A 14,832-nucleotide genomic window follows, 5' to 3' on the forward strand; every position below is an offset into this window, starting at 1 on the left:
TTAAGTTTAAAAAAAAAAAAAAAAAGAAAAATTAATAGAACTGTGATAAACCTATGATCTTTTCCAACACTGAAAGTTGTTATACTGTAACAAAAGGCCAGCATAACAAAAATAGCAATAGCTTATGACAAGTATAGGTGTTCTACTTCCCATTCTTTGCTATGTGCTAAAAAAACCAAGAAAGGCATAAATATTTAGTGGATCTGAACATATCTTCAAGACATTACACAAACTCCAATGACAGGTAAAGATAGACACTTAACATATGCCAATCACAGAGCTAAACAATGAACTTCTATTTTTTTTCTTCTTGCTTTTTCCCTTGAAGTATAGGAAATGCCATGAACGTCATGTCTAGTATGTCAAGTGTTTTGCTAAAGATCTCCATTCCTCTAAGGAGTTCTCGAGTTGAAGTTCTTGTTGTATTGTTCATTATAATTAGAGCAAAAGTATTATCCTTATATCTGATTTTCATGCATTTGAGTGCAAAAAATGCTAACAGAAAGCTGATTTAAAATACCAACTACAAATTATTTTTGCTTTTATTTATCCTCAGTTCCTCACTGTAGTCATAAATTTAAGTATGCTCCTATTCAAGAGTCTCTCATTAAGAACACTACAGAGAAAAGCATTTAAAAAAAAAAGGCGAAGAAGAGGATATTAAAATTTTCCAGACTCATATGTGAGGGAACAATCAATTTATTTGAAAACAGTTCCTCATTTTTTATGGTGAGAAACAATTGGTCCACTCTGTCACGATTCTGCAACCATGCTAGAGGAAGTATGGAAGCTAGATTTCTAAGAGAATATATACAAAATACATTCATTCAAGTAATATTTTAGAAAAACAATTAAAAACTGAAATCCAGTTTCAATCAATCCTTTATTATCCTAGATTCATCAATGGTCTTAAGATATTCTTGGAACTCACCTGCCTCAAAAGCTTCATATCAAACAACACAAAAGCAATGTAGAATAGAGATGCAAAACAATTTAAGAAGTTGAACTGCAAATAAAAATACTTGTTATTAGTACCTGAGCCAAATTGCAAATACAGAATATCATCTAACTTAAGCTACCTTGACTAAATAGCTTCCATGCAGATGTAAACCGTTCACTAAAAATTTTCTTTTCCATTTTTAAAACTTACGTCAGAAAAATCTCGTTTACAATACTGGTCTTATTCGGATTTTCATTTGACAAACTTCATGCTTTCCTAAAGCATGGTATACAAAGAGAACTACAATTCAGTTATTAAATGCAGACATTAAAAACACATCACCTTCTACTTAACTTTCATCTTTTGCCAGTTTCCCCACAGGTAATGCATTGAAAGGGATGTATTGATCTTAATTTAGGGTAATGATTTTTTTATTCAAAGAAATACTTTATCAAAATATGTGTTAGATGACATCTCTCTTAATATATACAACTGCTCCTTCATTTATTAGTTGAGCTTATGGTTAATCATTTCAAGAGGTTTTATGACCAAGAGAAATATTCTCTACTTCTAAAATGAGTCAAAATCACAGAACTGTACCTGTAAAAAAAAAATCATAATCAAGCTGTGAAGTTTCCTACTTGCTATCAATGCTGGAGCTCCTTTTTTTGGACAACATAGATAATATTGGGAGTGCAGAGAACCACTCATAGGGTGAAAGTGAAAACTAGGGGGGACTGACATTTGACACTTAAGAATTTAAATTATTTTATATACATTTCCTATGGGAAAGAGAAAGGCAAAGACAAAGCTATAAATGATACATACAAGAGTAACAGAAGGATAACAAGCAGATTTAAAAAAGCATGCTGAGGAGAAAAAAACCACACAACTCTGCAGGAGACTTAAATGAGAAAAGTGTCAAGATCAGCCAGTCTTGCAACTGTTTTTACTGAACATCTTATATGGGAATTCAAGATTTATAACACAGTTCCTTAGAATCAGTATTGCATCTAGATATACACCTAAAAGAGCAACAAAACATATATACGCATACATAAAAAAAATCTGTTCAGAGTCACAAAACAGATCAGTATATACTATAAACTGCATAGGAGCAGACTGATGGACATGCACTTCCAGCCTCCTCTGACTGGTTGTCTGAATGTTAGTACAAGTGGAAGTTAATACACAAACTTTTTAAAATACAGTTTACAATAGTCTTGCAAAAAGTAAAAGGAATAGTTCCCAGTTGAAGACAGGGCCACACTGATTAACAGAAAAATTTACATATATATGTAAATGATGGAATGTTCTTTCATAATGAAAGAACAAGTCAACACTAATAAAAACCCAATTCTCCTCTATAATAAGAAGCATTTAGAACAAGCCAGCAGTTACTGCAACCACAACAAAAATCATGTTCACTCTGATATTTTTGCTAGTATTTCACCTTGAACAAAACTGTAGCTCAGTGAGGTAATGCTATAAAAGCACTACTAAAAGCACATAACGAGTTCTCTTTTTAAGTAATCTTAAAAGCTGCTTATACTATGTACTTACCACTAAAACCTTCAGAATTAAATGATTCTGATATGAAGATTCTAGCCTGTGATTTTCTGAAATACCAACAAAATTGATTAGTAAACAACAGAAGTACTTATGTACCAGACATTGTTTTACAAAGAGTAAAGAGACATTCTTCCTCTTCCTAGAAATTACTTAATTAACAGTTTATGAGGAATAGTTCCTCCAATGTTTTATGGCAAAAAGAATTTATACTGTACCAGTACTCATTTAACCTATGGAACTGATTTGATGCACAGTATTGACACATATTTTTGGCTACAACTCTAGTATTTTTTCTACTGCAAAAGTTTTTCTTTTTACATCTTTCTCAGAAAAGCTGTTCTATAACAAAAATAATCCATCATTCTTAATAAAATGTGACTAGTTACTGATTTTTCTTTGGCTGAAAACAAATGCAAAACTAATTCAATACATTAGGAAAAATAACAATGCCAGATTTCATTCAAAACCAGTAAATACAGAAATATTCCCAACCATCTCCAAAGATTGTAGATCAGAACCTAAGCTCTGAAGCAAGACTGGAGCACATGAAGTTCAACAGAAGCCTAATTCATTCTAAAATTAAGATTTTCAGTTCATTCAAAATAAACTGTCAAAAGTTTGAGGAAAGCTGGTTACTAGGGGGGAGAAAAGGGAAGTGAATGGGAGATTTCCCAATTCTTTTTGCTATTTTGTCAGATTGTACCTTTAAAGCCCTGGCTAAGCAGTAACTGAGAAGGCAGCACACTAGCATGAGCTGTGTCAACACGGCTGAAAGGAGACACCATTATGACAAAACAGCACTGTTCTACTCTGACGGGTGTGAAATTGGGCCTAACACATGGAAGATGCACTCAAGTTACTGTACGCAATTTTTACTTTTAGCTTTCACTAAATGGTGAGTTCTGATGATAAATGGGTGCAACAGGTGTGCTTAAAAACACCCCAGATTATTTCCTATGCTTTGTAAGTTCAGCTATATTAGCTGAAAATATGCCAGGTGGGAGGGGAGGTAGGACAGCCAGATGAGCTCTTCATTCTATTCAAAGCATCGCAGCATAAACATTGGATACACAGAGTAGTAAGTTACATAAATACTGTTGCTGCTGAATATGAAATATCAGCTTAAAACCAAAAAAATCTGGGTGAAAAAATCTTGGGTTCCTTTTAAAGACGTTTTAGTCTACCTGATCAACACATCTGGGCATAAAAGCTTTTTCTTGCAGCATTGTGAAAATAATGAGACAAAACAGTCAACTGAAACTTAGATAGGAATTTAAAAATCATTATTTCAATAAAATTGTTGAATAATCATAAACAAATCAAGAAATTGCTTTTACAATTGCTGCTGTCAAGTTGAATTTGCTGAGCAAATAATTTTGGCATACATAACCAAATCCTACTTCAACACCTCTTTTTATTGTCTTCTGCAATCTCCCTTTTGCTTAATCTTTCTTAGGTTAATTTTCTTCATTCTCCAGCTTTAGTAACCTGGATTCTGTCCTGTAAATACATGCCATATTGAGCTACACAAACCAGTTAACTCCCCATGAGCTTCATCTGTTAACTTTGTCTGAAAGTGACTGCACATGTCTGTATAAGGGCTGAAATTCAATATTAACATTTCACTATACTTAGGTTAAAAACCATAAGGCTTAATCTGTTAAATAAGTCACATGAACAAAGGAAAAAAGCAATCTTTTCTAACATTCCTCCTCTGAGAGTGCCCAGAGGAAAAATATTTCAATAGGGAAGTGAAATGTCAGGCTTTGTGATAGATTTGTATCACACACAACCCTCATACAACATTTAGCTTGTGGTTTTAGATTTTGTTCGATTATTTCAGTGCCTCCATCCTCTGCACAGATATATCAGTAGACTACTGAGATATACCAAGCAAAACCAGCTCATGGGTGCAACCTGCCATGACTGTCTCTCCTGCCATCCACCTTGACCTCCCTTCATCCCTTTTGTCTGCACTATGGCTGATACAGCCAATAGAGCTAAATCAGGAAAGGAGACTTCGGCACCAAAGTCAGAGAGAGGCTGAGGAGGAAGGCAAGATCACCTTTTCTAATCCAGCCAATAGAGCTAAATCAGGAAAGGAGACTTCGGCACCAAAGTCAGAGAGAGGCTGAGGAGGAAGGCAAGATCACCTTTTCTGATGGCATGCTAGTCTCAGTCCAAATTAAATCAAATGTGAAATTGTGGTCTCAGAACACTCACAAAAACCCTAAGTAGTTAAAATGGCCATCTCTTTTACGCTACAATAAAAATGTACTTCAGGAAATTTCTTTAGCATTCCATTGAACAAGTACTCACAGTAATATATTCCACAAAGAAACAATTTCTAAACATCTGGGATTCTAACTTTAGGGAAGAATAAATTACTTTCTTACCCCATGATGTTAAGAATTCAGCAGCATACCGATAGGTACGGTTCATAATTTCGATCACAACAGCATATACGATACTGGGCACAAACAACATCAAGCTGCTGAAGTCAGACCCATTCTTTTCATGATAATCCATAGCCCACTGCTCCAAGTCAAAGTAAATCATCATCACGTACAGTGAAAAGTAGAGGCAAAGGCACACAAATGGTAAGGACACCAGATAAATCCGTATCTGTCTCTTAATACTTGAGTACACCGGTTCCTCCCTCCCAGTGACAGGATTGATACCCAGGACACCATGGAAGCCTGGTCTTGGTTCTTCAAACTGTCGTTTCATCAAGAGTGTCCCCCAACGGTATGTCATGATGGCACAAATCCGCTTCCAAACTTCCAGTATCACAGTGGACCAGAGGAGATTGAACGTGGCAAACATCACATATTTGTCGTAGTCTTCCCATGCAAACACATAATAAGGAATCCCTATGACAGCCATCGGAATCAGTGCAAATGTGAAGTACTCTAAAAAGCCAAAGTAAAGAGCAATGGTTTCACCAAAGTAGGAGCGTATCTCATCTGCAGAGAGGAAAAAAAAAAAAAAAAAACAAAATCAAGACTACACTTAACACAGGTGTCAATATATCAAGCTTGACTTTACATTCATCCCTTGGCCCAATTTTTTTTTTTAATAAATAACACAATGAATATCGCTGCTTTTTTGTTCCTCCTTCTCTCGTGTTCCAAAAAACTCAGAAGGTTATTTGAATTTTTATGTTATATGTGCACAAAACCACATGTATGTATATTCTGATGATAGGGAACTCAAATATCTCAATACTTACCATATCAACATCATATAACAAAAGGAGGAAAAAAGAAAAAAAAAAAAAAAGAGGAAAAAAAAAAAAAAAGAGGAAAAAAAAAAAAAAAGAGGAAAAAAAAAAAAAACCCGCCCCAAAACACTAGCATTCTTGAAAACAGTCCATCCAATGAATGGCTAGGATGACAGAGAAGACTTTTGGTGTAATGAAAACCAAACTTCAACAGCAAGTGACACCTAACTTCTGAAGCTTCTCACTGGCATACATACACCTGGCAAACAAATTTATTTCAACCTGCTCAGGGTGAAAGCACTAGTTGTGCTTTGCCAGCCTGAGGAACTAAAAGAATAAATTGAAAGATATACCAAAATCTTAAATCTTAAACATGTCAGATAGCACAATCAGGCTGAGACATTCCCTTCAGCAGACAACTGATACATAACATATGCAGCTGCTGTACTCACGAAGGTTGTCTGTTCAGGTGTTAAAAAGGCTTGAAAAGTGCGTATTAATGGATATATTTCATGACATATATACTACCTACATGGAAGATAAGATCATAATTATCTTACTACTAAAAAAAAAAATGTAGGAGTATTACTCAACATAATCTAGAAATGGCACCACATAAGAAGATATAGAAATGCCTAGCAAACTGAGTTTAGAGTGCTGAAATCTTTTATATCTTTGCCTGCTTGGAAGACCATATTGCTTGTATGTCACTGCTATGTATTCACCAGCTTAACAAAACAGCTATGATACCATAACCTCTGAACTGACACTTTAAATGTACTCTTCATAATAAACTAGAACATCAAAACCTCATGTGCAATACCAGAATATTCTTACTGCTTATGTTTAAGCTTCTGCTTAAACACTACAGCAGAAGTTCACAATTGCCAACGAGGTACGTCTCTGAAAGCAAGACAGAAAGGCAAACAGCAGAAGAATCAGCACCCCAACAACCCTCTCAGTCAAAAAATATACAAAAAATAAGCTCCAGGTGTAGGCCATGAGCATCATCTCACAAACAAACAGGAAAGGCATTCCTAAATTAGTACATACATAAGAGGGTTCCTGGGGTTTACTTGAGAATTGTGTGTATTCTCCTGCATAAACAAAAGACAAGCATACAATGAGATCCGTAACACAATACTTCAGAGGCAGGCATTATCAAGCCATATCTTTAGCTTCCTGTAGCTCAGGAAAGAGTCTCAAGCAACTGCAAGATGCAGAGATTAATAAACAGGAAAACACCCAAATGTTTAAATGAAGTTTACAGGTTTAGAATCCAAAACTTAACTTTCCACATTGCCAGACTAAAAACTATTTTCATTTTAAGCTTATTCAGTCTGTAAAATATACTTAAGTAACACTAGCATGCAACAGTAAGCTGTACATGGAAGCTTGCAGACACTAAATGTGAAGAATGAGCCACGAATTTCACAAATCTTGAACAGTTTCAAGGAGGTAATGAAATGAAATGCTGAAAGAGGAAAAACTTGCCCAACAGGTAAAAGAGCAATGGTCTAATTTCAAGACTCTGTGCTAGATGACCACAGTGTAAATGCTGAGCCTCTGAATTGTCCCTCAGCTCCAACTCGGAAACTATGACCTTTAAGGCCTATATGCAGAACTCCTGCAGCCACAAGAAAGGCAATCAAGAGACAGCAGCCTGCACATCCAGCACTTCACTCTAGAACAGTTGTATTCTGAATCATTGTATCAAAAGATTATCCTACAGCCGTCAAAGAGATTTCAGTAATAAGACCTCAACCTTGCATGCCAACAAATCTGGAAATGTGAATGCTTCCTCAACCAGAGCTTAAGCCACTCTGTTGATATCAAGACCAGCAAAAGCAAGACTGGGTAAAACAAGGACTTTAGTTCACAATGGCCAAGAAAGCAACCTGGGCAGAAAGGTAATGTTAGAGGAGGTGAACTGCAGTGAGTTATTTGGGATGTGAAAAAGGTAAACGGTTAAGTGAAACCGACTTCTTGGTGCAATACTTAACTTCCACACAGGGGGTTTGCTTCTATGGAGGCTAAACGCTGGAGCAGAAGTTAGGGAGGACTCTTAGTCTTCTCACACAAACTAAAAACTTCCCCAGAAGAAACCCTGCACTTTTTTGTAGTGGATTAAGTGTTCACATACCTAAAGGTTGAAAGCCAACTTTCACTCGGCCATACCAGCTGTGGCGGAGCTTTTTCAACTCTTCTCTCTCATGCAGTGGGAAAATCTGAACTAGAATGCCACTGGTCAATAATCTTCTCACTAGAACGAAAAAGAAAAAAGGTACCTAGTGTCAAAGGACAGTGAGGTTGACATAAGCAAACAAGTTACATTGTGTGCTTAGCAAGCCTAAAATTTCTCTGAAATATATCTAGCAGTTAAATCCCAAAAACAAATAAATTGTCTGCATGTTAATTAAAAAGTACTCATTATAGAGAGCAGTTCTACACATTCCTACAAAGATTGTAGGCCCACTGGAAGAAGAGGAGTAACCTTTTTGCATCTATTAACTATTCCATAGGTTGCAATATAATCCATTGTAGCTGACTACGAGAAGTTTTGAATTACAAAAATTGCTTCAGGTCAGAACTGAAATGCAATGGGTAGTTTTTGAGGGGAAAGATCTAACTCTTGCATTTGAGCAAAGAAAGGCATAACAAATCAAACTGACATAGCAAGAAACAAGTCAAGACTCTAAACTGAAGAGCCATTGTATTAATTATGGGGAAGATACAGAAAACATTTCTGAACCATCAGTTTATATTAATTCATAAGTTACAACACATCTTCACTGCAAACAAACTAAATATTCCACAATTTGTATTTAACTTTGTTAGGAAAATCAGTAATACCTGCGTGGATAAAAAATTAAACTCCTCTGAAAGTTACAATCACAGAAATATTAAAAAATAAATTAAAACACTGGAGACGGGAGGCACTGGAAGTTGTGAGATTTTTTTTTTACCCTTTCCCATTGTCCTCTACTTGACATAACTAGAAAGATACCTTAGCTATATAAAAGATTACCGATATAAACTCATCTGACATCCACACTTATTTACAGTTCTTGAACTACTCAGATGCACAGATCTTTCTTTGATGACCAACACTAATGAACAGAGACACATATTAAAAGGACATACAAATTGTAAGATAAATTCTCCTAAGAAACTGTACCATCTCTGACAATGAACCAGTTCCAGCTACAACAAAAACAGCACTAGCTCTCATTGTTTCTTTCTCCCACGAAGAGGAACAGCTCTTAAGGCAAAAAGGAGGATATATGAAATCAAATGAATGAAATAAAACTTCCTTCCTTCATATTGTGAAATGCATAGCTCTGGAACACAGTTACTCATTCCAGTATTTCTATACAGAGACAAAGTATATCATTACGTAATTTTTTTTAAAAACAAATATTTTTTGTAATAATTATGAAAATAATGGATGCCATCAATATTGTTGAAAATTATCCAACTGAAAAGAACAAAAGGCCAGAGTCTCAGCCTCACGGAAAGACTCAGGAGGAAGAACCTCTGAAATTCACATGGTCCAACTTCCTGCTCAAAGTAGGCCCAGCTTAAATCAGGCTGCTTAGGGCCTTGTCTAGTGAAGATCTAAAAGCCTTCCAGGACAGAGTTATCACAATCTCTCTAACACCCTGATCCAATCTGTGATTACCCTCATTGTGCAAAAGATTTTCTCAGTATCTATTCAGATTTTTTCTTGTTGCACTGTGCATCCATAGCCTCTTATCATACCACTGTGGAGCAGTAAGAAAAAGTTGATTAAAAATAGTAGGTCTTTCATCTGAAAAATTTCTCTTCACCGTGGGAAAATCAAGGGTTTTCTCACCATGAACACTATCCCATATCAAAACACCAAGTGACAGGCAACAAACTGTATTGCTTACCAATTGATTTTCCTGGATACAGCTTTGCCTGAGGATACCCAGGGATCATTTTTTCATCTTTAGCTCTCAAGTTTTCAAGTTCATGTTTGATGATGTACTGACATTCTCCCACTGTAAGGAAACTGTGATTGTCATCTAAATCAAAAAAGAAGGTAGTATGAAATTGTGCAGTATAGCAAGACAACTCTGGCAGCAAATAACTGCCAGAATGAGAAAATCAAAAATTACCAAAATGAGAAAAAAAAAAAGTGACAATTACTGCCAACCAACATCCACTTTTTAAAATAAATGGCGAAGTTTTTTTTTAACTGGCACATGCTGGCCCCTGCATTTTTTTTGCTTCCCAGGTGAACTAAGAGGGGAAAAAAACCAAACCACTCAGGACACAAAGACACCCCTGAAGCACCAATTGCTGGAGGCTGGCAGGGTATACCAGCAAGTACTACATATTCTGCTCACGCCCTCCTGAAAGACTTACTTAGGTATCCACTATTTGCCCATCTCAGAATGTATGTATCCCTTTCTGCTATATAGTTCCTGAAGTATTTTCATAACAAAAAACAGTAAGATGCCAGGACAAATTTCCTTTTCAGTAAGCATTTCACACCAAATATCACAGTATCTTGCTCTTCATTGCCCATACAAGATAATGATAAACCATTTGAAACAACTACTGTTGATAAAAATATAGAAGTAAGGTAAAACAGTAAGAAACCTTTCCAAAACTCTTGAATTTTTAAGAGCTACAGAAACCAACCTATTGCTAATCCCATCAATTTATCAAGGAAAAAGAGTTTCACTTCTTTGAGATAAAAATCAATTGGTTTTTCTTTTTCCTCTTTGGAATAAGAAACTATAGGAATGGCCCTAAACACACTAAGAAAGAAGCTAAAACAGCAACAAATCGCTAATACAAAGAACAAGGATGCAGTATCAGTTAATTTGGACAACTAGAAATATTAGTAAGACAACACAGGCTGTAGGGTTTCTTTTGTAGATGACACATTTTTCACCTCATCTAAACATGGTCAACTATTTTATCCTCTGATCAGATCTGGATAAAACAAAATTTATATTAGTGTTTCAAAAGAGAAAAAAGACCAGGAGACACAGCAAAAATAATCTTTTAGTTTTACAGTAGCTGAAGTTCCAGCTGCCACTACAGAATGTGTTAGCAATGACAGAGATTTTAGCACAAAGAACGTATATGCATGAAAAACACAGAAATGGCACTTTTGCAACCAACAATTCTTCTCAAGGCTTCCTAATTTCAGGAAAGCAAAATCACAAAATAAAACACTCTGCAACAGTTATTGCACACAATAGCAGTGTTGAAAAAACTAGCAAACAAACAACAAAACTCAACTTTACTATTGTTTCAGACACACCCAAGAACCTTCACACTGAAAACATAGCGAAAGGCATCACCAAAACATGCACATGAAAAGTATTAGCAAGACCAATCTGGAATTCCAATATTTACTAGGAGAGTTCCACCACTGTAGGGGAGTTAAATACATTACAGGTAGTACATTGCTGTGTTGGCACCTCCTCAAAATAAAATGAAAAGGAATGACCTTGCTAGTCATATCCACATTCCATTGAATGGCTCTGTAGTGTTATTTAATTATCTAATTCTGTTTGATGTGTAAATATAATAAAGCAAAATATTTCTATTTTCTCCAGCTAATTATAACGTAAGCCTCAAAACTGGCTCACAGAAATTGCTAAGTTAATTCATAACACTGATTGTCAATCCTGCACTCATGTTTATCAACTATTTTCTTATGTTATATTCAGCAAAAATCTCTCATAGAAGTAAAGGCTATTTGGAGCATACAAAATCATAAAGTAAAACACAAGCAAAAAGTGAAAGAAAAAAATTTTAATTTCATTGTATGATCTGAATTTTCATAGGTGAAAATGAGTGGTTTTTTCACGGGTTGTTCTTCCTATTTCTGCTCACTATTACTGTGCCAAGGAATAGAAAGACTGTGAAAGATTTAGCAGTGTAGTTGCTTATAATCTTCAGCCACAGCTTTGCAATGACAAAGACCCCTAAAATTACTTACCTGCAAAATCTTTGAAAGTTTTTCTACTGCTGTATGTAAAAGTTCTCATTGAATTATCATTACATTCCTTCACCAAACCCACAGTTTCGGCTCCCAGCAACAGTCTTAAGTGGGAAGCTCCAACTAGATAAATATTTTCATCTCTATTTTCCATGACCAATGGCTTAACCAGAAGTTGAGCACCTTTAAAGAAAGAAAAAATAAATTTTAGGTACTTTCTTCCTTAAGTCTCAAAAACCTAGTATTTTAGCATCCATCATATTGGACCTAGATATCACGAGTGCTGAAGCTGCATCTTTTTAAGAGTGTAAAGAAATAAGGATTCAACACCACATTACACTTGGTGTTCAGAATCTTGTAGGATCACTCACTAATTTAGCCCTGTTTCTGTGGAAGCGCTCACAGTAAACATTGGGGACAATGCTCACATTACACAAGCAAGCAGTGCTTCCACAAAAAGTCCTACTTGTTTTAAGGAGACCAGATTTTTGACATAGGCCCGTGATAGTTAAGTCAGGGATATTTCTATCAGTGAGTTTGTAGACACAAATCCAATAGCCACAGGAATATTATTGACTGTAAGATATAAATGACAACAACCATAAATAATGCTTTTCTTAAAAAGGCAAAAAAAAAAAGAAGTCTTAGGAATTAAAAATTAACTAGTCTAACTTAAATTCCTGGAAGTATATTAAGTAATTAAATTTCTTTGTAAAAGCTTACAAGCTAGCAAAAAGATAACTAAAATTTAACATGGATTTATCAAGATTAAAGTGCTTCCTGCTAACAACTTCATTCTACAACATGGTACTAAGTCTTATGGACAGGATGTGATGCATCTTCACACAGGCAAGGCTTACAATTTCTTATAAGTAACAAGAGAAACATACTGTAGACAATTAATATAAAAACTTGTATCAAAACTACATTGAAAGACAGGTTATCTGGGTTTCACCACAAAAATGGAAGGATTCTAGCGTTCAACAGGCTTGTGACTTTAAGCCAATATTTTCATTCATAACTGGGTTAACAGGGTTCAATTATTACATTTTCATGACACCAGCACGAAACTCTATCCTTTCATAAAATTGACTTCAAAAACGTGAAAAGAAGTGGGATTGGCTAATCAATAATTAAACCACAAATTACCTGAAAACTAATCTTTTGCACGTCATCCTCTCGATTTCCAAGTATTATAGAAGGTCATACTTCACTCACCTCCATTTTCTTTTTTTTCCTCAATTCGTTTAGTAAACCATCCTATAGTTTCCTCTTTGGTGCCTTTTGCAAGCTCAATTACTACCAGAGGCCTGAAGTTAGGCTCAGAAGTATCCAAGAAAGTCCGGCTTTCCACCATCTTTTGAGAGCTTGCTAAGTACAAAAACAAACCAAAGACACCAGTGTTAAAAAAAATGTTTGGTAACAATCTGAAAAACACAAAACTTTTACTATACTGAGCTGCATATGTCTTTGCTTAGCAAAATGGCAGGTGCCCATCTCTGAGGGCCTACAGAAGAGAGCAGTTTGAGTAATCTCTCCAATTGTCACTTGACAAGATGCTACCAGTCTTCAGTGGCATTTATTTCCTACTCTCCAAGCAGGAAAATAGTTGTTACTACATATAGAAAAGTAGGAGTGACAAGAAAGCAAATAAATAAATTAAATCAAAGTAATAAGGAGAAACTATAATCAAAACCAGCTTGCAACTTCCTACAGTGTATATGTTAGCAAATTAAAACATTTAACAGAAGAGAACGTTAGTCATATATCTAAAACCAACACGCTTCTTCTGGTAAAAGCGAGCAAACACATTATACATTTAAGGAGTCATCTTCTCAGTTAATCTTGTGAAGCTTTAACCATACCAAGGAAATTTACACCACCTTAGGTACAGGAGCAGGACTCCTATCATATAGACAGGCAAATTACACACAAAGTACTTCAATGACTTGTTGAAAGCTATAAACCAAGTGTTCTGTGACAAAGTCCAGCTGAAAGTGTTGAGCATCAGCATAGCTTTATATGTGGATAACCCAAATCATCTAGGTGAACCTTTATAGAATCAGAATAATTTAGGTTGAAAAAGACCTCTAAGATCATTGAGACCAACTGCAAATCTAGCACTGGCAAGTCACCACTAAACTAAGTGCCATGTCTATATGTCTTAAAAATACTTCCAGGGATGGTCACTCAACCACTTTCCTGGGCAGCCTGTTCCAGTGCTTGACAACCCCCTCTGTAAAGAAATTTTTCATAATATCCAAACTAAACCTCTCCTGGTGCAACTTGAGACTGTTTTCTCTCATCCTGTCACTTGTTACTTGAGAGAACAGACTGACCTTCACCTTTTTACAACCTCCTTTCAGGTAGTTGTAGAGAGTGATACAGTCTCCCCTCAGCCTCCTCCAGGCTAAACAACCTGTCCCCTCAGCTGTTCCTCATAAGTCTCATTGACACTGTGCCTTCAACTTTCACATAAATGATTTCGCAGAGATCATTTATCATGCTTCATAAAGCGACTCAGAGATGTAGATACAGAAAGATAAATCTGGTAACTAACTACAAAAATACAGTAATAAAACAACCTATCACAGACTGAATTTAAAACTGAGGGGAAATTTGGTAGTTAGGGTGTTTTTCTGCTATTAACTTCACTGAAGAAAGGATTTTACCCACTGTCTTTAAGCAGTTTTCCCCTTTCTGTTCGAAGACTGAAATTACTTTTCTAAGTAAGCTGCTCCAAAGACACAGTTCAGCATTTTGACAGTTACACTTGCATGACTCAGAGAAATCAAAATCTCCAGTATTTCATATAAATTATCCTAAAAATACAGTGATACTGTAAATATATGCATATTATAATAAACAGTCTATTTGCTTTGGACTGGAAAAAAAAAATAAAGCTTTCAAGCCAAATTTCAAGAGGGGTTTCAGTTACTTTCACTTGTCAGGTCACATGCACACAGTTCTCCAGCATTTGGATTTTCAGCTCTGAACTCAAGCACGTATGTCTTTAAAACAAATTACAGTATTTAAAAACATTTAGATGTAAATCTGCACAAGCAGAATGAATCAACCAAACGAAAACATAACCAGGGATAAGACACTGTA

The 14,832-nt window shown here is 35.6% G+C and overlaps 1 protein-coding gene across 1 annotated transcript in view; it reads right to left on the reverse strand.

Moving 5' to 3' along the window:
• Nucleotides 1-13,078, reverse strand: part of ANO10 (anoctamin 10) — a 19,444-nt gene extending 6,366 nt beyond the window's left edge. Inside the window, exons 1-7 of the mRNA XM_010132376.1 lie at nucleotides 12,940-13,078; nucleotides 11,722-11,904; nucleotides 9,650-9,784; nucleotides 7,879-7,998; nucleotides 4,909-5,478; nucleotides 2,504-2,559; nucleotides 932-1,006 (exon numbers count right to left, since the gene is read on the reverse strand). Coding sequence (XP_010130678.1) covers nucleotides 932-1,006; nucleotides 2,504-2,559; nucleotides 4,909-5,478; nucleotides 7,879-7,998; nucleotides 9,650-9,784; nucleotides 11,722-11,904; nucleotides 12,940-13,078 — 1,278 coding nt within the window. The remainder of the gene's footprint in view (nucleotides 1-931; nucleotides 1,007-2,503; nucleotides 2,560-4,908; nucleotides 5,479-7,878; nucleotides 7,999-9,649; nucleotides 9,785-11,721; nucleotides 11,905-12,939) is intronic.
• Between the last annotated feature and the right edge of the window lie 1,754 nt (nucleotides 13,079-14,832).

This window comes from Buceros rhinoceros, unplaced genomic scaffold (genome assembly GCF_000710305.1).
Source record: "Buceros rhinoceros silvestris isolate BGI_N320 unplaced genomic scaffold, ASM71030v1 scaffold8133, whole genome shotgun sequence".
NCBI classification, from domain to species: domain Eukaryota; kingdom Metazoa; phylum Chordata; class Aves; order Bucerotiformes; family Bucerotidae; genus Buceros; species Buceros rhinoceros.